This window comes from Oncorhynchus kisutch, linkage group LG5 (assembly GCF_002021735.2).
Source record: "Oncorhynchus kisutch isolate 150728-3 linkage group LG5, Okis_V2, whole genome shotgun sequence".
Taxonomy (NCBI): Eukaryota; Metazoa; Chordata; class Actinopteri; order Salmoniformes; family Salmonidae; genus Oncorhynchus; species Oncorhynchus kisutch.
Window position 1 is genome coordinate 52,370,268 of NC_034178.2, and position 24,889 is coordinate 52,395,156.

General features: G+C 43.0%; 1 protein-coding gene across 2 annotated transcripts; it reads left to right on the plus strand.

Annotated features, from left to right (window-relative positions):
• The first annotated feature begins 1,425 nt into the window (after positions 1-1,425).
• Positions 1,426-9,055, plus strand: LOC109891224 (probable nuclear hormone receptor HR38). 2 transcript variants are annotated; one of them, XM_020483599.2, is made up of 7 exons: positions 1,426-1,597; positions 3,941-4,773; positions 4,985-5,114; positions 5,386-5,549; positions 5,812-6,014; positions 6,206-6,384; positions 6,624-9,055. In XM_020483599.2, exons 2-7 carry the CDS (start codon positions 3,943-3,945, stop codon positions 6,884-6,886), a joined length of 1,770 nt encoding a protein of 589 aa, XP_020339188.1. In that variant the 5' UTR covers positions 1,426-1,597; positions 3,941-3,942; the 3' UTR covers positions 6,887-9,055. The 2 variants fall into 2 exon arrangements, with proteins under 2 accessions (XP_020339188.1, XP_020339189.1); XM_020483600.2 differs by having other exon boundaries at positions 1,442-1,608.
• Positions 9,056-24,889: the final 15,834 nt, after the last annotated feature.

Below are 24,889 nucleotides of genomic sequence, written 5' to 3' on the forward strand. Positions count from 1 at the left end.
GCTGCCAGAATGATCAAAACTTGCAGTAAATATAAGTTTCTGTGGAAACTTCCCCAGAGGAAGTGGAGATGGCAAAAAATGAAGGCTATACGAGGGGTGTCAAACTCAATTCCTGAAGGCTGCTGGGTTTAAAAAACTATTTTTTATAAATTAGTCATCCAGGTGAGGGAGTTCCTTACTAATCAATTACCTTTATTGATCAATAAAGGGAGGAGCAAAAACCCGCAGGCACTCGGCCCTCCATGAATTGAACTGGGTATTCAGTCCCTGAATTCTGAGCATTTACCTGTCGAGAAGGTGACAACACCTTTACAGTTGTTTTACTGCGCTGCATGGCTTTAGGACTGTATGGATACACCTGTCTGATCTTGTTGGCATTGTAATAATAATACCTTGATGCAGCCACCTGCATATGTTTCCCGCTTGTTACGCTTCAAGCAGGGCTTGGCTTTTCCTGCGTACGCACACCCTCAACACACCCATGCATACTACAACTTGTCGAGCTGCACCTACTCTGCATCCCAATTCTCCACCCTCTTCCCTGAAGTGTGCACTTGGATTTAAAAGCATAAGATTGTTATAAGCATGGACTGTTACACCAATCCTATACTTTTAAATCCATGTCGTGGAGTGCACAAATGCTCACTTTGGGGAAAAGGGTGGAGAATTGAGAAGAAGTAACAAATAATTAAAAAGCAGCAGTAAAATATCAATAGCGAGGCTATATACAGAGCGTATGCAATATGTTATTAATGTGTTATGTCATTAATAAGGTTTACACTTTACATACAGTGCCCCATTTTAACTGTGTAATTATTCCTGTAAGTACAGTTTAACAAGTATTATAATTACTCAATTGTTCAAATTTTACTTAGAATATAGGTCTACAGCTAGACCTTAAAGCCAGTGAATTAAACCTAACTGAGCAATTGTGTATATAAACTCCCTCAATTTACGTCCCTGTTTGCAAGTGTCACTGTTTACAAATGGTATGTTAGACTAGACATATTAGCCTTTATATAGGCTACATTGTGTACCATTTGAATAGCCTATAGTTAGGGCCTATGCTATTTAAATAGACTTAAACAAAACGACCCAGCATATAGTCTTTACAAGGACTTCCCTATGACAAACCATTAATTACGTTATCTCTGTCACTCATTTGGCAATTATTAACTTTGCTTTAAGCAATACAATGTAATCATCTGACGTTTATTTTTGGCCTATTCCAGGCAGTTATAGCTCTACGCGTGTAACCAGGTCTAAATTTAGATCAAACGTTCCGCCGTCGCTTGCGTCAATGGAATCCCGAGCGTGCGTCAGAGTATAAGAACGTCTGTGTGAGAACGATGCCATTGGCTCCTGACCCGGAAAAATCACCGCCCCTTTGCTATTTTTGCGGAAAGACACGCCTAGAGCCGGGGCCACCCGACGTAACGGCAAAATAAAAGTGACTGTATATATTACACTCTACCCGAAGTCTGAAGATTTCATTCCCTTTCTGAACTGTAGACAGAGGTTTAATACACTTGATGCTTCTCCATCACTCGGAATAAATGAAAATCTGTCTAAGGAATTTAGAGGATTTATAGATCAGGTTAGTAAAAGGTATTTATTATTATTTTGCATGCATGCTAGTGGTCTTCACTGTTTTGTTATGGATCCGATTGGCAAGGATGCTTTTTTTAATCTTTGAAAACTTTACCCTCCTAAAGAGCTTACTTATTGAATGATTTGTGGCATTTTAGCCTACTTGCAATGACTGTGAATTTGTTTTCTTGATCATGTGATAAAGTAGCCTAGTTTCATTCTATTTTCGAATGACATATACAGAAAAGGCAATGTTTAGGTGCTATACCATTCGAATAGGCTACAGCTGCTTAAAACTGTTAATCAAATAAAAGCTTAATAACATGTCAGACCAAATGATAGATGTCTTGGATATCATTGTAGACTTGACTGCATTCAACATTGATCGCTATTACGCTTGTGAATTGACGATGTGTTGGTCTGTGTTGTGTTGCAACCAGCCGCAGTTCTCTATCACTGACTGATTTTTGCCTCGCACGTTTCAAAGCCTATCTCTAGACTATGCTGTTTAACAGGGCTATTTTATAGGGCCTTTTATATGGGGCCAATAGGGGTGTATTGATGGTCTGAAATAGTTGAGAATATGAGTGGTAGGCTATTTATAGTTTTGTATTATTTGCTCTTCATGATCAGTTGTTAACTTAATCCATGTGTATTATTTTATTATATGAAATAAATAGACTGATGCATCACATTGTTATCAACTTAAGCTACTAATGAGAAAGATCAGACAGGTGGCGATGTGGCCAGTAGTTTTACTGGGTGTTCAAGAGGAGGCAGTGGCGGTATCGGATGTCTCACTGTTGTCTCTCTTGTCCTCATCTTATCAGATGCACACATATCCTCTGCGTGCATGTTACACATGGGGTTCAGAGGTTAACTTGTGACCTTTTGATGTAAGCACCCTTTTTATAGGTCAAGGATGTTTCTTACTTTAGTTTGTGTGCATCAAGTGTATAGTTTCTCTCACCAAAGCACATGCTAAAAGGTAAAAACACAAGTCACTGTTTAGGGGCAGAATAGCTTACACCCAGACATGTTGTTGGTGATGATACACTATATATAGAAAAGTATATGGACACCCCTTCAAATGAGTGAATTTGGCTATTTCCGCCACACCATTGCTAACAGAGCCCTGACCTCAACACCATCAAACACCTTTGGGATGAATTGGAATGCAGACTGCGAGCCAGGCCTAATCGCACAACGTCAGAGCCTGACCTCACTAATGCTCTTGTGGCTGAATGGATGCAAGGTCCCACAGCAATGTTCCAACATCTAGTGGAAAGCCTTCCCAGAAGAGTGGAGGCTGTTATAGCAGCAAAGGAGGGACCAACTCCATATTATTTTGTAATGAGATGTTCGACAAGCAGGTGTCCACATACTTTTGGTCATGTAGTGTGTAAACAGGAAAAAGCACTGATTCCACATAAATTCAAGTATTTAGCATAATTGTTTATTTTATATTGCTTTTAGTCATGCCAGAATATCTTGAGATATTCAAAGTTTTGACTGACCAACAGCCTTCATTGCGATTTTAACTCAAATTGAATTAAGACAATAATTAAGATATGAATTAGATCAGATGATTATAGCTACAGAATAGTGAAAGAACACCTCCTGGAGAAAAATCCTCCAGATCCGATTTTGTTCTGATATGGACAGTTCTGAGAGGTAGACATGAATCGCATAGACATGTCCAGCTGCTAAAGACACCTTAGCATCTCGCCACATCCCTCCGCTCCGCCAGGCCTGTCACCTTCCCCTCTTCAGCTGGCATTTAGCCCACCGTGGAACCCAATCCCCAGACCTTGGGTAGGAGGGTTGCCCTGTTCATAACCGAAGGGGTGGGTTTCAAAGCATTCAAAGCCAGTAATCAATATCCTCCAGCAAGACCATCTCCCCATCAGCCAGTCAGCCGGCTTTCCAGGCTTTCTCAGAATCACCAAAGGGGTACCAAGAGGCCTAAAGCTGTGGCAGCGTGAGGAGAGGGGGGAAGTGTTTCTGTATGGGATGATGTCAGGATGCGCTATTGGAGAGGTGTTCAAAAGGGATCCCTAAGACGGGTTAAGTTTCTTTACTGTTGTTGACTTAAGTGATTAGTAAGGAGGCTTGCAGATGATAGTTGTAGAGTTGTTTACAGGTTATTGCACCTGGTTTGGCTGGAGTGATGGTGAACTTGGAGCGTATGGCAGGTGGGCCTATAGGGTCTACTCATGCTTTCATAATTTCAGCAGTTATGTTGGCCTCACGTTTTGATAGAGAACAACAATTAAGAACAGCGACTACAGAATGCAACTATTTGGCTTCAGAATATTTTTCTTAAATATTGTTTTATGTCTTTATTTAGCAATGCCCTGTGTTCAAACTCAGTATGGAACTGTGCCCTACGACAACAACTACTTTATCTCTGAGTTCCTGAACCCTGACCTCAGTGCTAAGCCAGCCATGGACATCGGTGCCCAGCGGGACCAGCTCACCGCCTCCTCCCTCCCCAGCATCAACACCCTGGTGGGCAGTGGCTACGTGGGCGAGTTTGACGCCTACTCGTGCCAGATCACCACCTCTGCCTCCAATGCCCCCTCCGGTCCCACGGCCGGCGGCAGCTCCAGCCCTCAGGCTCAGCACTCAGCCTTCAAACTGGACGACCTCCAGGTGTACGGCTGCTACCCGGGCTCCTTTGCCCTCAGCTACCTCGACGAGACGCTGTCCTCCTGCGGCTCCGATTACTATGGCAGCCCTGTGTCGGCCACCGCCTCCCCACCCACCCCGGGCTTCCAGAGCCAGCCTGGCTCGGCCTGGGACTCCCCCTTCAGCCCCTACTCCCCAGGCCCTGGGTGCTGGGTGGCTGATAAGTCAGGCTTAGCTCAGCAACCCTCCTTCTTCACCTTCACCCCCCCGGTGGAGCAGCATTCCCCCCTGGGGCAGCATCAGGGCCCCCAGCAAGGTGAGGAGGACCCTTTCTTCCAGCCCTCACAGCAGCATGCCTCCCCTCTCCATTACACCCCCTTATCCCTGGACCAGGTGTCCCTGGACAGCCCCGGGCTCATGGAGGGGCCGATGTTGTCCCCTAAGATCTGCAGCCCCGGGGCCAACGAGGGTCGCTGTGCGGTGTGTGGGGACAACGCCTCCTGTCAGCACTACGGGGTCCGCACCTGTGAGGGCTGCAAGGGCTTCTTTAAGGTAGGAAGCATCACAGTACTTATATTATTATTATTTCGCAGGCTGGCTGCCTCAGAATTTTTTATAATTCAGTTGCACATAATAACCTATTCATACATTAACTTGGCTCCAGTTCCAGTAGAAGTGCGATTATAAAAGAGAAAGGGGAACATTGAGAAATGTGCAGGAAAATAATCACACTGTTCTTTGTTTTTATTTTCACTTCTTGCAGCGAACTGTACAGAAGAATGCTAAATATGTGTGCCTAGCCAACAAAGACTGTCCAGTAGACAAGCGGCGGAGGAACCGGTGCCAATTCTGCCGTTTCCAGAAATGCCTCGTGGTGGGAATGGTGAAAGAAGGTAATGCCATGTTATACCCCTTCAAGCCTTCAGTGACTATTATATTTGATGTGAAACCCAAGCTTGAACTGACAGTCATGTGAAACCCAAGCTAAGAATGACTGAAATGCTAAGCTGAAGCTTTACAGTGCCCACTCATAGAAAAAGAGAAACTGAAATGGATATAGCAATTGTTTAGTGAAACGGAGGCTTGCGGTGACAGCCATATAAGAATCTCAGACACATACAGTCAGTGAGAGTATTTGTTATTATTTCTCTCTCTCACTTACAGTTGTCCGCACAGACAGCCTGAAAGGTCGCAGGGGTCGTCTGCCCTCTAAACCCAAGACTGTACCAGAGTCAGCGTCCACCACCCCACCCATCAACATCATCACCTCTCTTGTCAGGGCTCACATAGACTCCAACCCCGCCATCGGAAAACTGGACTACTCCAAGGTAAGACCTCCAGACCTTGTCATGTGACTCATGGAACAGCATATTATTGGTTGTCTGTTAAGTGCCTACAGTAGCTCGTCTTTGCTGTTGAATCTCTCTCAGAATTTAGCTAAAGTTAAGCTTCTTGCTTTAATGTCGTTGTATGTAATTCATCTTCTTCTTTGATTGAAGTGATCTCGATCACATTTCACACTATATGTTATGACGAGATGGACATCAGAGGCAGTGAGTCATCCCTTTCTTTCCTCTTTCCACTCCTCAGTACCATGAGACAGTGGTCAGCCTATCAGAGAAAGAGGATGCCAACGACATCCAGCAGTTCTACGACCTGCTGACTGGCACCATGGATGTGCTGCGGAAATGGGCCGAGACCATCCCAGGATTCACCGCCTTCTGCCCAGAAGACCAGGAGCTGCTCCTGGAATCTGCTTTCGTGGAACTCTTCATCCTCCGGCTAGCATACAGGTATAATTACCACTGTAAACATTGTCTGCATCCCAAATGGCAACCTATTCCCTATGGGCCCTGGTCAAAAATAATGCAGTTAATAGGGAATAGACTGCCATTTGGGACGCACTAATTTACTGTATAATTCCTTAAAAACAAATGTGCACCCAATGTTTCTGCAATATATGTTAAGGCTGTTCTGTCTCTAGGTCGAGTCCTGAGAAGAACAAGCTGATCTTCTGCAATGGTGTGGTACTTCACCGTATGCAGTGTGTGAGGGGCTTTGGCGACTGGATCGACTCCATCATGGACTTCTCCCAGAGCCTCCACCGCATGAACCTGGACGTGTCCTCATTCGCCTGCCTCGCAGCACTTGTCATCATCACAGGTGAAACACATTCACATGCAAACACACGAAGACAGACAGACAGACAGACACAATTTCACTATACTGTTAGTTTTAGTGGACCCCTTCTCTGCTCCACTAGGAGTTGAAAGCAATAAGTCTGGTAAGTTCTGGTTACTCAACTGAAACACTCATACTATATGCTTGTGGTATATAGCCTGTCACAAGCCCATTTATTAATGTGTCTGATCAAGAGGTTTCTCCTTGTTGTTTCTCCTCAGATCGCCATGGCCTTAAAGAGCCCAAACGGGTGGAGGAGTTCCAGAACCGCCTCATAACCTGTCTGAGGGACCACGTGGCCGGCAGTGGCTCCGACGCGGGGCGGCCCCAGCCCAACTTCCTGTCCCGTCTGCTAGGGAAGCTCCCCGAGCTGCGCACCCTCTGCACCCAAGGCCTGCAGCGCATCTTCTACCTGAAGCTGGAGGACTTGGTCCCTCCACCACCCATCGTAGACAAAATCTTCATGGATACCTTACCTTTCTGAAAAGACAGACAAAAAGATGAAGTGGAATGATTAAGTGATGATGCTGAGGGGACAAAAATATGATAAACTGAGGAGGTGAATAGGGGGCCGTTGTCTGTGTCCATTACATTTGGGACTTATAGGACCCCCCACTGAAGTGGCATCTCCCCTTTCCAGTGCACTGACTTGATGAAAAGTGTCTGATTCTGCCTCTGGTCCAGTGTCTAAAAGTGAGGACTTAGACTGTATTTTTCTCACATTTAGTTTAATAATAAAAACCTGTGGGTGACAGAATTGGATGTTTATTTTCCAATCTGTGGAATTATCCTGGACAATGCATTCAACAAGAGAGAGGAAGACATGAGATAACATTTCTAGTTTTTGGTCTCTTTTGTAAGTGTGACTTTGTAGAGTGGCTTTATCGCTATGCAAAAGAATGTGTACGTTTGTGTTTTTGCACGCTACAAAATATTGAGAGACAGCTGGTGTGTATGTACAGCTCTGAGGGGGAAAAGCAGGCATGTTCACACCTGAACACCCACTTAAACCTGAGTTCTCAAAAATCCTATTGAGTTTCCAAATCCCAACACAACTTAATTTAGTAGCTGTTCAAAGTTGACACATAGGGAGGCCAACAGTGTCAAACGCTGGAGTCTCCAGTCCACTAGCCTTTCTCAAAGACAACTGTTGCGTCCTACATTTCAAAGTGAGTATTTTCAGTGAAACCATAATAATAATAATAATAGCCATTTGTAGTCCTGATACCACACATTTACACCTATAGAAGGTCGGACCAAAGGGTAGCTGTCTATCTGTCTGCAGTGACAGCTGGCTATTGTTGTGACATTTACAGCTCATCAACCACAAAGCCTTAATGTACTTTACAGGCCCAGTGCAGTCAAAAATGTGATTTTCCTGTGTTTATATTTATATTTTCACACTATGAGGATGGAATAATACTGTGAAATTGTTAAAATTATGATAATTCCCGTTTAGTGTAAGAGCTGCCTGAAATTTCAGCTTGTTTTGGTGGGATGGAGTTTTGGCCTACCTGGTGACACTACCAGGTGGTAAATTAGTTAATAGACCAATAAGAAAGAGAGTTCTAAACCTTTCTGCCAATAACAGCTAGTTTTCAGTTTTCCCCTCCCTACCCAAAATTCTTGCTAGAGAAATTGCTTTTTGCTAAGAAGCTATTTTTGTTTATTTTTTTACCATTGTAATTGAAAAAAATCACAGTAGGGTACTTACTTAATTGTAACCCAGAAATGATTTAATATTGAGATAAAAATGGCTGCATTGGACCTTTTAAAAGGTGTCATAAGTTTTACTCATGCCACAATGCAACAAGTATTGCGGTTTTGTAATGGCAAGAGTATCATATCACTGAAACTATTTTTTCCCCTTAGAACTTTATAGGAATGAGTCCTTAAAAAGAGAAAAATGCCAAGAGAATTACAATGTTTAAAAAGTGCCTTTAAAAAAGTTGAAGACCTCCTGTGTATTCAGGTTTTCATTTCAACCATCTCACTGATAGAAACTCTGTAAATCTATTAATTTGATGTCGGCAACAACCAGATGACAAAACATTCGAACAGACTTGGTGAAGTTTGATTGGCTGAAATGAAAATGTGCATACCAAGAGTTACTTGAAAACGGAGGTTAGGAATCTCATGGTTTGGAATAGCCTAAGAATAGTCTAGGGATAAAAATCATAGAATACATTTCATTTTTTGAATGTGGGAGAGTATTAAGTTTCACACTATAGCTGTAACATGGATCCACTCAAACGTATCCCTTTATGCTCTATAGCTTACTATCCTTATCCTTAACTGTGTGATTCTATAAACATCTGCTAATGTAAGGGTTGCCTTACACACGCTCCTTCAGGAGGAGTGTGTGCAGTTTTATAAAATGTAGTTATTTTTATTTTGTTCTTGAAATGAACTTCAAGTGATTTCTTAAGTCATTACACAGTGAAATGTGACAACAGGACGAGCAGCTAAGAGCACTTCAGCGTTCTAACACAGTATACAGATTTATACAAAAATGTTATATGTTTGTTTGTGACGTGTGTATACTTATAACATAAATACTTTATATTTGTGAGTTTTTGTAATGTGGTACATACATATATATATTCAGAAGAAGAAAAAGTATTTAATATTAAAAGAACATTTCAAAATACAACATTTGTTTCCATTTTTCTTAAATGTTATGATACTTTTTCACAGACAATTTTTACAACACATACTTTTATGATGGTGTGTGTAGTTTTTACTATCACCCGATTCTGAGTTCTCTGGTATCTCCAAAGAAATCAGTGGTTAAACCACATAAGATGATGTCAAAACTATTTCCTCTAGTCTACAGGCTCTTCTGCAACGGAAGTTATACACCATTGGTTTGATTTTCATGACATCATAACAGGAAGCAGGTCGTTCCTGTCGGTTAAACCACTTGCATATTTTCTAGATAAGATTGATGGAAGGGGAACTTTCATGCTCTGCCATGCAGGGGCACATGACGTAATAACTGTGTGGGAGTCTGTGTCTTTTCCATAGTGTTGTCTAATCATATTATATGAATGCTCAAAATAGCTTATACCAACCAATCAACTCACAAATAGCAACACTGTACCAACCAATCAACTCACAAATAGCAACACTGTACCAACCAATCAAATCACAAATAGCAATACTATACCAACCAATCCACTCACAAATAGCAGCACCTTACAATATGAATTTTGGTTGTTCCCCTTTGAGTTGCTTTGTTATTGGGCTGTATAAACCACATACTCTATTAAATAGATTATGGCACAGCTATGCTGTAGTATATGCCAGCAAATACAGTAGGGAGACCCAAGTCACCTGAGCACATATTCAGCTTGTTAGATTTAGCAACTCATCTTTGATTGCAATAATAGATATTGTTCTAAGCTTTTCACAAGTTCACAAAGTGTTTTAAATTGTATGGCCAATGGAGATAACTCACTCCATCCACTACTACTATAGGGCGAGATGATCAATGCAATATGTTGCTGTAATCAAGACTTGCTATTACCACTGTGGTGCGTTTTGAGATTGGTCTGCCAAAGAGAGAGGGGGAGAGGTGCACAAAACTTGCTCTTGATCTAATTCACCATCTTGTACTTGTAAATGTGTTTTGTCGCACAAGGTGTTAACGGTGGCACAGCACTCATTATCAGCAGAGGCTATCCTTTGCCTTTCAGCCCACAGCCCAGGAGAATTGCAGCCGTGTTCAGCCAATACCCCTCCGGATACCCAATCTCAGACCACAGTCCAGTCATCTGGATTTTGATGTTGGCAGCAGGAGTGGAAATGAGGTCAACAGGAGAAAAGAGGGTGAGACATTGAGACATGTGTTACCATTTAAAAAGCCTGGCATGCCCACACCCTGATGGGTACAGTTAGTGGACAGACTTGGGTGTAGTCCCACTTCAGGGACCAGTGGGCATGAAACCTGGGGAGTATACAGTATGCTATCTACATTTTAGTCATTTAGCCGACACTCTTATCCAGAGCGACTAGGGTTAAGAGTTAAGTGCCTTGCTCAAGGGTATATCAATATATTTTTTACCTAGTCTGCTCAGGGATTTCAACCAGCAAACGTTCAGTTACTGGACCAATGCTCTTAACCACTAGGCTACCTGCCTATCTCTGCTTTCACTATGGATACAGCTAATGTTTACATAAAGCAGTATACACTTACAGTGCCTTGCGAAAGTATTCGGCCCCCTTGAACTTTGCGACCTTTTGCCACATTTCAGGCTTCAAACATAAAGATATAAAACTGTATTTTTTTGTGAAGAATCAACAACAAGTGGGACACAATCATGAAGTGGAACGACATTTATTGGATATTTCAAACTTTTTTAACAAATCAAAAACTGAAAAATTGGGCGTTCAAAATTATTCAGCCGCCTTAAGTTAATACTTTGTAGCGCCACCTTTTGCTGCGATTACAGCTGTAAGTCGCTTGGGGTATGTCTCTATCAGTTTTGCACATCGAGAGACTGAAATTTCTTCCCATTCCTCCTTGCAAAACAGCTTGAGCTCAGTGAGGTTGGATGGAGAGCATTTGTGAACAGCAGTTTTCGGTTCTTTCCACAGATTCTCGATTGGATTCAGGTTTGGACTTTGACTTGGCCATTCTAACACCTGGATATGTTTATTTTTGAACCATTCCATTGTAGATTTTGCTTTATGTTTTGGATCATTGTCTTGTTGGAAGACAAATCTCCGTCCCAGTCTCAGGTCTTTTGCAGACTCCATCAGGTTTTCTTCCAGAATGGTCCTGTATTTGGCTCCATCCATCTTCCCATCAATTTTAACCATCTTCCCTGTCCCTGCTGAAGAAAAGCAGGCCCAAACCATGATGCTGCCACCACCATGTTTGACAGTGGGGATGGTGTGTTCAGAGTGATGAGCTGTGTTGCTTTTACGCCAAACCTAACGTTTTGCATTGTTGCCAAAAAGTTCAATTTTGGTTTCATCTGACCAGAGCACCTTCTTCCACATGTTTGGTGTGTCTCCCAGGTGGCTCGTGGCAAACTTTAAATGACACTTTTTATGGATATCTTTAAGAAATGGCTTTCTTCTTGCCACTCTTCCATAAAGGCCAGATTTGTGCAATATACGACTGATTGTTGTCCTATGGACAGAGTCTCCCACCTCAGCTGTAGATCTCTGCAGTTCATCCAGAGTGATCATGGGCCTCTTGGCTGCATCTCTGATCAGTCTTCTCCTTGTATGAGCTGAAAGTTTAGAGGGACGGCCAGGTCTTGGTAGATTTGCAGTGGTCTGATACTCCTTCCATTTCAATATTATCGTTTGCACAGTGCTCCTTGGGATGTTTAAAGCTTGGGAAATCTTTTTGTATCCAAATCCGGCTTTAAACTTCTTCACAACAGTATCTCGGACCTGCCTGGTGTGTTCCTTGTTCTTCATGATGCTCTCTGCGCTTTTAACGGACCTCTCAGACTATCACAGTGCAGGTGCATTTATACGGAGACTTGATTACACACAGGTGGATTGTATTTATCATCATTAGTCATTTAGGTCAACATTGGATCATTCAGAGATCCTCACTGAACTTCTGGAGAGAGTTTGCTGCACTGAAAGTAAAGGGGCTGAATAATTTTGCACGCCCAATTTTTCAGTTTTGGATTTGTTAAAAAAGTTTGAAATATCCAATAAATGTCGTTCCACTTCATGATTGTGTCCCACTTGTTGTTGATTCTTCACAAAAAAATACAGTTTTATATCTTTATGTTTGAAGCCTGAAATGTGGCAAAAGGTCGCAAAGTTCAAGGGGGCCGAATACTTTCGCAAGGCACTGTATGTAGAATAGACTTGGCATCTTGTCATTTTGGCAGATCTTATCCAGTATGTGTCACGCCCTGATCTGTTTCACCTGTCTTTGTGCTTGTCTCCACCCCCCAGTGTCGCCACCCCCCAGTGTCGCCCATATCCCCTGTGTATTTATACCTGTGTTCTCTGTTTGTCTGTTGCCAGTTCGTCTTATTTGTCAAGCTTACCAGCGTTTGTCCTGTCAGCTCCTGTTTTTGCTCATCATTTGAATAGGGATCGATGTACTGACTTTGTCCATTGTTTTTGATAGGCTAGCCGAAACTACAGATCAAATCTTGTTTGCTATGTTATTTGTTCTGTGAACTAATTTCAAAATTAGTTGGATATTACTTACAGCTGTAAAATAAGGTAATCCCTGACCGCATCCATTCCATTCCACACAGACAGCAGATTAATGGGGCCCATAGCAAGGTCGAGCCTTGGGGTAAAGATATGGTTTAGGTATGGCAACCAGAGCTGGCCTGCTTTTGGACTTTAATTACAAGTGGTAACTGGGCCTTGTGGGTAACCTTGTATATGTGCGCTGGATATGGGTCACAATAATTTTGCTATAAGGAGAAATATTTCACTCATATCATACTACTAACATTTCACTCATATCGTACTCCTAATGGGTCAAATGTTTACCCTAATGACATAAACTGGTGGTCAGTTTTCTGTCATTCAGAAGTGAAATGTTAACATGCACATAATCATTATTCTCTCATTTGTGGTGCAGGAAATTCCAGCCCCAAAGTTGACTTAATTGTAGAAAACAATATGGTGTGGTTTAGTTTAGTTTAGCTGGGGTTTAGAATGAACATATGAAAACCGGAGACTTTGGTGGTTTAGCACGGAGCTGTGCCTTAAGGTAAACAACATAGCAACAGCCCCAGAAACTACTTCTGCACATTTATTGTGAATGTTTCGGTCAGAGACGTACGTTCTGGCTTGGCCATGACTCTGTGTGTTATGTATAACTGTGGGGCAAGTGTCAGCTCTAGGTAACAAAACACTAACCTCCCCATGGTGATTATGTTTGGGGTTACATTTCGGTCCATGTTTGTCATCACAATGTGTGGCCTGCCACCATCTCCTTCCCAAAGTGGAAAGGTACCATCTGGAGCTGCTGTTGACCCTCTGACCTTAGACCCCTAACCTCATGTCCTGTCATGCAACACCCAGGACTTGAAGACCCGTCTAGCCTCATTATACCACCACCTTACATGCAAGACGACATGTTCTCCACTGTAACTATATGAGTGTGAGATATGAGTGTGCTATACAAGGAGCATATAGAATGGAAGGAAGATGTGATAAACATCAAAGAGGGAGGAAAGAATGTGAGAACATGAGAACTGGTCTGCTCGTAATATATGTCATAGCGATGCTTTTGGAAACAAAAATCTAAATCTGTCTAGGTCAATGTCTAAAGTATCTTGATCAATATAGACTGACATTCAATATTTTTCAACAGATTATATTAAGTACTAAATAAAAGACCAAGACAGCTACCAACTGTTAATATACACAAAAAGGTGCTATCTAGAACCTAAAAGTGTTCATTGCCTGTCCCATAGGAGAACCCTTTGAAGAACACTTTTTGGTTCCATTTAGAGCCCTTTTTGGTTCTAGGTAGAAATATTTTGGGTTCCATGTAGCACCCTTTCTACAGAGGGTTCTACATGGAACAATTTTTTTTTATACCTGGACCCAAAAAGGTTTCTACATGTTCGACGAGCAGGTGTTCACATACTTTTGGTCATGTAGAGTATATTTATATTCCGGACTCCGACATTGCTTGTTCTAATATTTCTAAATTTCTTAATTCCATTATTTTTCTTTTTTGGATTTGTGTGTATTGCTTTCTATTGTTAGTTATTACTGCACTGTTGAAGCTAGGAACATAAGTGTTTCGCTACACCCACTATAACATCTGCAAAATATGTGTATGCGTCATGGGACCACTAAAATGTTATTTGATGATGTGACATACATGTGACATACCGTACATGTGAGTGGGTGGCCTACAGTAGGTGCATGTGCAGTTTGTGTGTGTGTGTGTGTGTGTGTGTGTGTGTGTGTGTGTGTGTGTGTGTGTGTGTGTGTGTGTGTGTGTGTGTGTGTGTGTGTGGGTGTTTGGTGTGTGTGTCTGTGTCTATGTGTCTGTGTCTATGTGTCTGTGAGAGTTACAGAGGCCATAGAGCACTAGCTGGAGAGGAAAACCAATAGGCCTGTTTGTGAGGATGCTGCACCTGTCATTTGTTGATGGACTGAGCTGTAAATAACTTTGGGAAGTTGTTTAGTGCTCAGTGGGGGGCTCCTGTACCTCTCTCTCTCTCTCTCTCTCTCTCTCTCTCTCTCTCTCTCTCTCTCCCATACACACATACTGAAACACCACTATCATTTCTACACATTTACTATAAACAGCCAAAATGAGCTCTTACAAGAGGATGAGTGTGTGTGGGTTTTCCTCTCATTCCCAGTGCCTTCATTCACTGTCGTTCTGCCCCTGAACAAGGCAGTTAACCCACTGTTCCCCGGTAGGCTGTCATTGTAAATAATTTGTTCTCAACTGACTTGCCTAGTTAAATAAAGGTTAAATCTCTCCACCCAGTCCCCAGGGCCAGGTGTGGACATCTGATGCACTTCCCCTGGCTTATCTGACAACATTTCTCATCTTTGGTTGCCGAAGAGTCCTGTGTCTGTCCTGTGATTGTCCTATGACCACATTCAATCCCTAATATGTGCGTCTCTGCCTGTATCTCTGTTCTGGGCGTGTGTGTGTGTGTGTGTGTGTGTGTGTGTGTGTGTGTGTGTGTGTGTGTGTGTGTGTGTGTGTGTGTGTGTGTGTGTGTGTGTGTGTGTGTGTGTGTGTGTGTGTGTGTGTGTGTGTGTGTGTGTGTGTGTGTGTGTGTGTGTGTGTGTGTGTGTGTGTGTGTGTGTGTGTGTGTGTGTGTGTGTGTGTGTGTGTGTGTGTGTGTGTGTGTGTGTGTGTGTGTGTGTGTGTGTGTGTGTGCGTGCGTGCGTGCGTGCGTGCGTGCGTGCGTGCGTGCGTGTGTGTGTGGGGGGGGGGGGGGTGGAAAACCCTTTGGTGAGTGTATTTTTAGCCGGCCATTGTTGAGCCCATGGAAACCTCTGTAATCCGATCTCCCCTCTCTGACTGAGGGAGTCTAGTGATAAATTAGTTGGCAGACACCATCGCTCATGCCATCCCTATGCATACCGTACGGCCCCTATCACTTTCTTAAGCTCCTAGTGCCATAACTGAATGGTAAGCCTCTAGTATCATCGCTCTATCAAACACAGTACAACATGGTAGGAGGAGAAGGATAGTCCAGTGTGTTCAGCAAAATCCCCTATATTATTCTCTTAAGAAGCTGTATTGATTTGTGAACCATGGGATCCTGATTCCCGATATTCATTGTTTCTGGAAAACAACATATTGATGCATCTCTCTCTCTAGATAACATTCGGACAAAATTAATCATGTTGGTGTGAATAGGGTGGCTGATACATTACAATCTATAATGTGTGTGTGTGTGTGTGTCAAACTCCAGAGGTCTAACTGAATCTGCCTAATTTCCTCCATTCTATCCCTGTAATACAGTGGTTTTCAGACCCTATTTACTTACAATTATTTCTCCAGAAATTGTCAACAGACCCCACCCAAAATGTAATGACAAAACCTTAAAATCTGTAAATTTTGATAACCTACAGCTCATTACTTGTTCATGTCTCTAAGAGTACCAATACATACATTCACTCAATACAATTACATCAAGTGTAGAAGACATTACTGAATTACCTCCCTTCCTAAAACTGACTAGCACCAGTTGCTGCGGGGGGTGCAGAGCTGTTGGCCGGGGTTGGGGTAGCCAGGTGGAAAGCATGGTCAGCCGTAGAGAAATGCTTATTGAAGTTCTTGATTATTGTGGATTTATTGGTGGTGACAGTGTTTTCTAGCCTCAGGGCAATGGGCAGCAGGGAGGAGGTGCTCTTATTCTCCATGGACTTTACAGTGTCTCAAAACTTTCTCGGATTAGTGCTGCAGGATGCAAATTTCTGTTTGAAAAAGCTAGCCTTATCTTTCCTAACTGACTGTGTATATCGGTTCCTGACTTCCCTGAAAAGTTGCATATCATGGGGGCTATTCGATGCTCATGCAGTACGCCATAGGATGTTTTTGTGCTGGTCAAGGGCAGTCAAGTCTGGGGTGAACCAAGGGCTATGTCTGTTCTTAGTTCACATTTTTTTGAAAGGGGCATGTTTATTTAAGATGGGAGGAAAGCACTTTTAAAGAACAACCAGGCATCCTCTACTGACGGGATGAGATCAATATCCTTCCAGGATACCCGGGCCAGGTTGATTAGAAAGGCCTGCTTGTTGAAGTGTTTTAGGGAGCGTTTGACAGTGATGAGGGGTGGTCGTTTGACCGCAGACCCATAACGGACGTAGGCAATGAGGCAGTGATCACTGAGATCCTGATTGAAGACAGCAGAGGTGTATTTAGAGGGCAAGTTGGTCAGGATGATTGGGGAGGCAAGATCAAATCCCCAAGCTAACAAGGTATCTAAATACAAGGTGTATTTAGAGGGAAGTTGGTCAGGATGATATCTATGAGGGTGTCCATGTTTACGGATTTGGTTTTGTTCCTGTTAGGTTCCTTAATAATTTGTGTGAAATTGAGGGCATTTAGCTTAGGTTGAAAGATGGCCGGGGTGTTAAGCATATCCCAGTTTAGGTCACCTAATAGTACGTACTCTGACGATAGATGGGGGGCAATCAATTCACATATGGTGTCCAGGGCACAGCTGGTAGCTGAGGGGGGTCTATAACAAGTGACGACAAGCGGCGACTTGTTTCTGGAGAGATGGATTTTTAAAAGTAGAAGTTTGATCTGTTTTGGCATAGACCTGGATAGTATGACAGAAGGAGGAGTAAGATGAGGGTACGGCTAAAGGCTATAAGAACTGGTCATCTAGTGCGTTAGGAACAGGGAATCGAAGGAGCAGATTTCTGGGTGTGGTAGGATAGATTCAGGGCATAATGTACAGACAAGGATATGGTAGGGTGCGAGTACATTGGAGGTAAACCTAGGCATTGAATGACTATGAGAGACGTTGCATCTCTGGAGGCGCCAGTTAAGCTAGGTGCGGTCTCTGCATGTGTGGAGGTGGGACAGAGGAGCTATCTGAAACATGTTGAGCGGTACTAGGGGCTCCGCAGTAAAAAACAACAATGAGAGCTACCCTAAACAACAGTATACAAGTCATATTGACATTACAGAGATGCATAAAGCAATCACAGGTGTTGATTGGGAGAGCTAAGACAACAACGGGTAAAGACAACAATGGGTAAACAGCTAAGACAACAACAACGGGAAAATGGCGATGAATGGGCAGAGAGAGTCAGTTAGCTACACACAGGGCTTGAGATTGGGCTGGGGCCGACAGATAAACAAAATGAAGTACCATGTTAATGAACAGTCCAGCAGGCATCAGCTGTGAAGCCAAGTGATCATAGGGTCCAATGAGCATCAATAGATGAAACAGGAAGCCGTTCGGTAGTCGTTACTACGCTAGACGAGCGGGAGACACGGCGTTCAGGAAGCTAGTGGGCCGGGGCTAGCAGAAGGGTCTTCACCGACATCCACGACTCAGAGGCCAGTTGAGAGCACATCGGCCGAATTACGTCAGCAGACCAGCAGTCCAGTCGTGATGGATCGGCGGGGCTCCGTGTCGACAAAGAGCCCAGGCCAATTGGCAACAGAGGTATTGTAGTTGGTGTACTTCGTTTGCTAGCTGATGGGCCTAGCTCGAGGCTAGCTCGAGGCTAGCTGGTGCTTGCTTCTGGACAAGGGCGTTAGCCACAATAGCCACTTGGTAGCAGCTACTTAGCTGCGATGATTTGATGTAATGGTCCAGAGCTTGCCGCAGGAATCAGGTGATGTAGTGGGAAAAAAAACAGTCCGATATGCTCAGGGCTGATATCGCGCTGTGCAGACTGGCAGGCATTATGCAGGCTATCCGGGCTAATGTGGCTGGTGTCTGAGCTAAAGGTAAAGACCGCTAGTAGTGGCTAACAATGACTAAAAAGCTAGTAGCTAATTAGCTGGCTAGCTTCTGATGGCTAGCTTTTAATGGAGGTTCCAGTTATAAGGTCTAAAAAATAGCAGATCCGTACCACATTGGGTGAGGCAGGTTGCAGGAAGGTATATTTAATTCGTAAATGGAAAAAAGAGATTGAAATATATTGAAATGTATACCAAAAAAATAAAAAACAAGAATATTTACACGGGACAAAGACAAACACGTCTTACTGTTATACCATCTTGGATAAGAATGAACAGGTGCATAATGAGTGTGTGAGAGAGACAGTATGGTTAGTAGCAAGGAATAGACCAGGTAGAGTTTTACTCCTGGTTTTAATATTTTAATTATGGTTTGACCATGTTTCTTTCCTTACAAGAGACAAATGCATTCGTTCATGGGTTTATGTATCTTAGATGGCTGTCTTACACCTTGGAAGAAGAACTCTTGCAGCTGAGAAAACGTAGTGTACTGACAGTGTCCCAGTCTGACGGTAAGACACTGCAGATTTATAATCTTCAAAGAGATTAAATTACACCCCACCACTCTCATCCCTCAACCACAGAGAGCCTGCACCCACACACACACACACACACACACATACACAACGGCTTGGGTTTCACCGGCAGATGACAGTCTGGCATTCGGCCTGAAAGTTGTTCACAGCAATACCACCCCACCACATGCCACCCCCCTTCCCCCACAACACACACACACAAACACATACACACACTTCAGAAAGGCCCAATATAAAAGGCGGGGGGACAAGGTCAGAAGGAACACATGCTGTCAGACACACTAGTCCAGGTGAGAAACAATCAGGCAATGCTTTGATTCCCCTCCAACCTCTAACACAGAACCGCAAACCATCTAGGCATTATGCCTGAAACTGGCAGATTACATATATAGGCTAGTATTGATTGGAGTTATAATTGGGACAGGAAATTCCAAGCCCTAGCTATAGTCTATAACGATGACCCTTTATTCCGATAATTCAAGTTGGTATTTTAACTTGCTAAGCATTCAACACTGTTTTAAATATTTTGCACACTACCATACAAATTTAATTCACAATTTAGTTTCAGGGGTTGTTTTAGATTCCTTGTCTACATAAATCCACAATTGGCCCTTCCCTAAGCCACGCCACAATGCAGGTGTAGAAGCACGGTGGCTAGGATAAACTCCCTAGAAAAGCCAAAACCTAGGAAGAAACCTAGAGAGGAAACAGGCTATGTGGGGTGGCCAGTCCTCTTCTGGCTGTGCCAGGTGGAGATTATAACAGAACATGGCCAAGATGTTCAAATGTTCATAAATGACCAGCATGGTCAAATAATAATAAGGCAGAACAGTTGAAACTGGAGCAGCAGCACAGCCAGGTGGACTGGGGACAGCAAGGAGTCATCATGTCAGGTAGTCCTGAGGCATGGTCCTAGGTCACAGGTCCTCCAAGAGAGAGAAAGAAAGAAGGAAAGAGAGAATTAGAGAGAACACACTTAAATTCACACAGGACACCGAATAGGACAGGAGAAGTACTCCAGATATAACAGTGACTCAGCCCCTGTAATAGGGTTAGAGGCAGAGAATCCCAGTGGAAAGAGGGGAATCGACCAGGCAGAGACAGCAAGGGCGGTTCGTTGCTCCAGAGCCTTTCCGTTCACCTTCCCACTCCTGGGCGAGACTACACTCAATCATATGACCCACTGAAGAGATGAGTCTTCAGTAAAGACTTAAAGGTTGAGACCGAGTTTGCGTCTCTTACATGGGTAGGCAGGCCATTCCATAAAAATGGAGCTCTATAGGAGAAAGCCCTGTCTCCAGCTGTTTGCTTAGAAATTCTAGGGACAATTAGGAGGCCTGCGTCTTGTGACCGTAGCGTACGTGTAGGTATGTACGGCAGGACCAAATCAGAGAGATAGGTAGGAGCAAGCCCATGTCATGCTTTGTAGGTTAGCAGTAAAACCTTGAAATCAGCCCTTGCCTTAACAGGAAGCCAGTGTAGGGAGGCTAGCACTGGAGTAATATGATCAAATTTTTCTAGTCAGGATTCTAGCAGCCGTATTTAGCACCAACTGAAGTTTATTTTGTGCTTTATACCCGGGTAGCCGGAAAGTAGAGCATTGCAGTAGTCTAACCTAGAAGTGACAAAAGCATGGATTAATTTTTCAGCATCATTTTTGGACAGAAAGTTTCTGATTTTTGCAATGTTACGTAGATGGAAAAAAGCTGTCCTTGAAATGGTCTTGATATGTTCTTCAAAAGAGAGATCAGGGTCCAGAGTAACGCTGAGGTCCTTCACAGTTTTATTTGAGACGACTGTACAAGCATTAAGATTAATTGTCAGATTCAACAGAAGATCTCTTTGTTTCTTGGGACCCAGAACAAGCATCTCTGTTTTGTCCGAGTTTAAAAGTAGAAAGTTTGCAGCCATCCACTTCCTTATGTCTGAAACACATGCTTCTAGCGAGGGCAATTTTGGGGCTTCACCATGTTTCATTGCTAGCTAGCGTTAGCAATGCTTGGTTGTCAAAGAGAGTGAGAGCTAGCTAGCTAGCTAGCTAACCAGCTGAGCTAGCAAACAATGTAACAAAAGTTACAATGTAATTTTGTATATTTTTTTCAATAGGCTCTGCACTTCAGGAATCACAGTAGCAAGCACTCTTGGTGCACTGTACAATTATTAAGCTATTTAAACATACAGTTTTTAAAGAAAACTATCAGTTTTTGCCATAGACCTCACTGGCTTTCATGCGATTTAAACATGAGCTTGTCTGACAGTTGCTATCCAGCGATGGAGTGCTGCGATTAGTTGGCCAAAATTTGGGGCGGGGCTTATCAAAGGGTCAATTGTTCTCAGACTTATGCCAAGGCATTAGGGTGAAAAAGCTCTCATTCATGTGTGGACACTTACATTACATGTACTAGAACAATAACTAAGCAAGCAAGTACCACACATCTTCCATATGAGCTTCTTGCAACCTGAGAACACTTGCATGGGCCCCAGGTCTTAAACAGGCATTAACATGCTAGCTCTAGCACAATGTGAAGAAAGGGGAGTAGCATAACAAAAACATAGGCCTCTCACCACTGTGAAGTGTCAGGGGGATGAAGGCTGTCCTTCACTGAGTCTGATACATTTCAAACAATGTGTTTAAAATTGCACTCTATTCTCAATGTAGTTCACTACTACCCATAGGGCTCTGGTCAAAAGTAGTGCACTACATAGAATAAAGTCCTTTTTGGAACGCAGTGTTACGTAATTCTGTCGGAGGACAAGGAGAGGGAGTCTGCTATTAGGTATGGTTGCTGCTCGCCGTAGAGGGCAAAATCTATCTCACTCCATTGGGGGGATGCCACCTCCAATGTACCGTTCGCTGTCTTGGGACAGGAAGTACAGAGCTATTTCTGAACCAATGTCAGCCACAGCCCCATGACTCGTCTTCCCACATCCCAACTCGTCCCCCCCCCCCCCCCCCCCCCCCCCCACCCCACCCCACCGTCACCCACCTCCGACCCAGCCCCCACTACAAAACCCTAGCCTGGGTTCTGATTGGAGAGCACTGCTGTGTCTGCAAAATATAGCCTGGCAGACTGCAGACAATGGCTCCAGCTCAACTCTGCAGTCAACGGTCATGTTTGGGGAATAAAGCATTAGCAAGGGTCTCATAGCATCCTGTCACAGAAGATCCCTGTCTATGACGCGGTGGACAGCGGTGCCAATATATCAATATAGCGCCATGTCAAGTGTTTAGTGCCCAAGTACCTATTGACTGTTTTCTTCTCTGTGTTAGACTTATTAGCATGTCTATATTCAGCACCATCAGTGCGGTCTGATTTATTCATATTATATGACAGGTCTTTGTACTTCCCATCTACCAGGGCTGGTGTGGAGCTATTGGGAGAACAGGCCCTGAGTAATATATTTTTGTGTCATAAAGAGTAGTATATAGCTGCAGTATGTGGAGAGTAGTACAGTGGTAAATAGCATTAGAATAGTATAGTATGTACAAGCCCCTAACGATGTGACTATCTCCTTCTAGCTGTGCTTGATAAAGTGGAGGGTAACTAAAGTGTAGCAGGATAACAATGGGATTCAATGATGTACACTATACAGAGGGATTCAATAATGTACACTATACAGAGGAGCCAATAGTGTGAATCACCAAGCCAGCATGTTCATAACAACGCCAACCCCTGTACACAATCCTACCCTTGACAAAACCTGACGAAAACCCCCAACAAAATCATTTTCCTTCTTTTCTTTTTTTTTGTCACTTTTTTGTTCATACCCCCCCTGCAATGGAGACATATTTGAATGTGTGGGCATTGGAAATCCTGCATCACACATTACCATAGATTTCATCTCCACTGAATGGATGTGTTTGACAATTTTTTTGTGGGAACTGTTTCCCACTGAACGAGTAGAGAACAAGGCCCGTTGTTCGACAGAGGAACCATTGCAGCAGATGACGTTGTGGAGGGAAGACATGAATAAAATGATTTAAAGAGGTCCCTCCCATTCACTTTGTCTTTGACTCTCACTCCCACTCATGTTTTTATGACGTATTTCAATAATTACCTCAGGCTGAGTTCATCTGGAGGACTGGCTTTGTGAAAGAGAGAAATGGAAAAGACCCACACACATGAAGAAAAGAGATAAGACCTACTTTGTGATGGGAAGAGGACAGAAATGAGTTTGTTGACAACACATAAACATATTTTCCACCCTTTTCATTTGTAGTGGTGGCTCCTGGCTTCCTAAAATGTTTGGTCCATTTATGTTTTTTGTCACACTCTTAGTTTTAATCTCACATCTTTAAAATGACAGTCATTCAGGCTTGTCCACACTCAGTAACTGTAACAACTCCTAAGCTGACCCACTGTCTCATAAATGTGCAGAGCATGTGTATTGACACTTAAAACTGTGAAAGGGGAAACTTCTTACTGTCTAGTAGTAGAGAATGCCCAGTCAGCGGTCACAGTCTGAATAAGACAGGCACACTTGTACTGTATGATGTATCTACATAGATTTATTGAGTCACACATGCACAGACAGAACATGAAAGACCAGCAGGATGTATACCGTACACATAGCAGCCTATGACAATAAATCATATAGATAATGCCTTTTTACCCCTTAAAATCATCGACTTTCTCTCTGCTGCCACACAGCAAGCGGTACTGATGCACCAAGACTGGATCCAACAGGACCCTGAACTGCTTCTACCCCAAGCCATAAGACTGCTAAATAGTTAGTAACATAGCTACCCAAATAACTACCCGGACTATCTGCATTGACCTTTTTTGCACACATTTTTCTGACTCATCACATACAGTACGCTGCTGCTACTGTTTATTATCTGTCTTTATTCTTAATTATACTGTGCAGATCTACCTCAATTACCTCATACCCTTGCACATCGACTTGGTACTGGTGCCCCGTGTATATAGCCATGTTATTGTTACTCATTGTGCATTATTATAACTATTTTTATTACCAGTTTTTTCTATTATTTCTCTATTTTCTTTCTCTCTGCATTGTTGGGAAGGACCCGTGAGTAAGCATTTCACTGTTAGTCTACACCTGTTGTTTAAGAAGCACGTGACAAATAAAATGTGATTTTATTTGGTTACTGAATATGCAGGTCAGTGAGGAAGGAGACAGCTTCAGTATGCGCCCCAAATGGCACCCTATTCGCCATGGTCAAAAGTAGTACACTAAAAAGGGAATAGGGTGCTATTTAGAATGCATCTCAGTTAAAGGAGAAAAATCATAAGACATTAAACTGTGATGAATCGGTCTGAACTGTCACCGAAGCACCCAGCTGCTGTGGACAACATGCTTAGTCACTGTCATCAAATATAAGTATGAAGTGAGACAGCATTAGTCTTTTTTTTCTTTATCTTTATTTTACTAGGCAAGTCAGTTAAGAACAAATTCTTATTTTCAATGACAGCCTAGGAACAGTGGGTTAACTGCCTGTTCAGGGGCAGAACGACAGATTTGTACCTTGTCAGCTCGGGGATTCAAACTTGCAACCTTTCGGTTACTAGTCCAACGCTCTAACCACTAGGCTACCCTGCCGCCCCAGTCTAACATGGGTTCTCTCACTTTTCCTCCAAAGCCAGGCGCAAACCCTTCAATAAGGAACTGAAGTTCCTTTTCTAACTGATTCACATTTTAGCTGAGGGACCACACATTTATTTTTTTTACCAGGTAGGCCAGTTGAGAACAAGTTCTCATTTACAACTGCGACCTGGCCAGGATAAAGCAAAGCAGTGCGCCAAGAACAACAACACAGAGGTACACATAAACAAATATACAGTCAACAACACAATAGAAATATCTATGTACAGTGTGTGCAAATGTAGAAGAGTTGGGAGGTAAGATAATAAATAGGCCATAGAGGCGAAATAATTACAATTTAGCATTTACACTGGAGTGATATATGTGCAGATGATGATGTGCAAGTAGAGATACTGCGGTTCAAAAGAGCAAGAAGATAAATAACAATATAGGGATGAGGTAGTTGGGTGTGCTATTTACAGATTGGCTGTGT